General features: G+C 35.3%; 1 protein-coding gene across 1 annotated transcript; it reads right to left on the reverse strand.

Annotated features, from left to right (window-relative positions):
- Positions 1 to 1,058: 1,058 nt before the first annotated feature.
- LOC110289739 (olfactory receptor 4C15-like) lies at positions 1,059 to 1,994 on the reverse strand. The gene has a single exon (XM_021156101.1). The coding sequence runs from the start codon at positions 1,992 to 1,994 to the stop codon at positions 1,059 to 1,061; it is 936 nt and encodes a 311-aa protein (XP_021011760.1).
- Between the last annotated feature and the right edge of the window lie 458 nt (positions 1,995 to 2,452).

Below are 2,452 nucleotides of genomic sequence, written 5' to 3' on the forward strand. Positions count from 1 at the left end.
CTCTCTCTCTCTCTCTCTCTTTCTCTCTCTCTCTCTCTCATTTTTTTGAGACAGGGTTTCTCTGTGTAGCCTTGGCTGTCCTGGAACTCACTTTATAGACCAGACTGGCCTCAAACTCAGAAATCTGCCTGCCTCTGCCTTTCAAGTGCTGGGATTAAAGGCATGAACCACCATGCCCGGCTGGGCCTTCTCTCTTAAAATGATTAAATTAAGAAATTTCAAGACACATTTATTTCATTTACCAATTTTAATAGATATTCTAATAGCTAAATTTCTTTCAAAATCCATAGATTTATGAGATTATAGTTCACTTGACTTTAATTTTTATTATCTTTTTAAAAGAATACCACTCCAAAATTAATTAGACTCTAAAATCTATAAAACTCACGAGTTTTGCAAAAGCATATAATGCTTAAAATTTTACTCCTAATTCCGTGGTGGAGTTTTTGGTTTTAATGTTGTATAAGTGCATAAAATATATTCAACACTGAAACTACAAAATTTAATGTGAAGCTTCACAGCATCTTTCCAAAAGCCAAGTCTAATTGTATATATGTTCTTTGAAATGGACTTTAACTTAATTCGTACTGTGTAAGTGTAATTTCACAAATAGATTTCTCACATAGAGTGTTAATGCATTATCAACAGAATAGTTTCATGTACTTCTCCATAAGATGTAATCATGGAGGTCTTTTACAAAGTCAATATAGTTTTACTTTGTTGTTTAGATTATGTTGTGTATATTAAGTGTATGGGAACATGAAGAAACTTCTTCAACTCATGCACATGCCAGAAGAACATGAGGAGACATTGAATATCCTTGTCTATCTTTCTCTACTTCATTTCCTTGAGAATAGATCTATGACTGACTGAGTCTTGATCTAGCTGTGCTATTCAGCGATTAGTTGTCCAATTCAAACCTGGGCCTGCCTGGTTCTGGTTCACCTACAGTGGGTAAAAAATAATCTACCATAATTGGTTTTGGACATAAGTGGTAAGTATCCAAATCATCCTCCTTCTTAAACAACAAGTACATCCATCCACTGAGCCATTCAGTTTTAATATTTATCATGAACCATTATAAGTCTCTTCCTCATTTTCCTGATGGCATTTATCATTTCCTTATTCCTGAAAGTGTAAACCATAGGATTGAGCAGTGGTGTCAAGACATCTGTAAACACAAAAACATTTTTCTCAAAGGAAAATGCAGATGTAGGCCGTGCATATATTAATATACAGGGAACAAAGAAAAAAACTACAACAGTAATATGGGATCCACAGGTAGAAAGAGCCTTGCGACGCCCTTCTGAGCTGTGGGCTCTCAGAGAGAACAATATAACACCATAGGAAACAAGCAAAAAGGAGAATATAATTATGCAGATAGACCCACTGTTGGCAAACACCAAAATGATAAAAATGTGTATATCAGTGCAGGCAAGCTTCAGCAATGGAAACAAGTCACATATGAAATGATCAATAACATTGGGTCCACAGAAGGGCAATTTTAAAGTAAAGGCAATTTGTATGATAGAATGCAAGAATCCTCCAGCCCAGGCTACCCCGACCAGAATGCCACAGAGCCTCCGATTCATGATGAAAGAGTAGTGCAAGGGCTTGCAAATGGCCACATAGCGGTCATAGGCCATGGCAGCGAGAACAATGACCTCTACAGCAGTAAGAAAGTGCACAGCAAAGACTTGTGTCATACAATATTCAAAAGAGATAATCTTCCTCTCATAAATCATGTCCACGATCATCTTAGGTGTGACAACAGAGGAGACACAAGCATCCAGGAAGGACAAGAATGCCAAGAAGAAGTACATGGGGGAGCCCAGTAGTGTAGGACTGTAGACAATGGTCACCACAATTATCATGTTGCCCACAAGAGTTGCAAGATAGACCAATAAAAATATAACAAATGATATTTTCTCAATTTGTGGATTTTGTGAAAGTCCCAGAAGTATAAACTCATTGACATAGCTCTGGTTATGCATGATTCTCCAAAGGACTCAGAAAGAGTAGGGTATTTATGAAATTCTGAAATTATAAGAAAAACATGTATTGTACAAATCTAGAGTATCAGCATTAACAATAAGGTGCATCTTTATACAAAAATATCATAATTGACTTTATTACTATTCCAATTTTTGAAAAGTATAGTTAGATATCACATAGAATTGAGGTAGAAATTATTGTAAAATTTACAATACCCACAATTTTTTAACATTTGAGATAAAACCATCTATTTGTGTTAGGAAAAGAATCACATTTGACATTTCAGTTCTCATCATTCTCTAAATGTTTTCTGTAGTAAAATATTAGAAGACATTAGAAACCATACCTGAATAATAAACCAAAGGTTACACTTTATTAAACATGTCTACCATCTTCATGGAACTAGACAGGACTGAGTTGTCTACAGTAATGGACTGAAGCTTCATCTACCAAAATA

This window comes from Mus caroli, chromosome 2, assembly GCF_900094665.2.
Source record: "Mus caroli chromosome 2, CAROLI_EIJ_v1.1, whole genome shotgun sequence".
Classification (NCBI taxonomy): domain Eukaryota; kingdom Metazoa; phylum Chordata; class Mammalia; order Rodentia; family Muridae; genus Mus; species Mus caroli.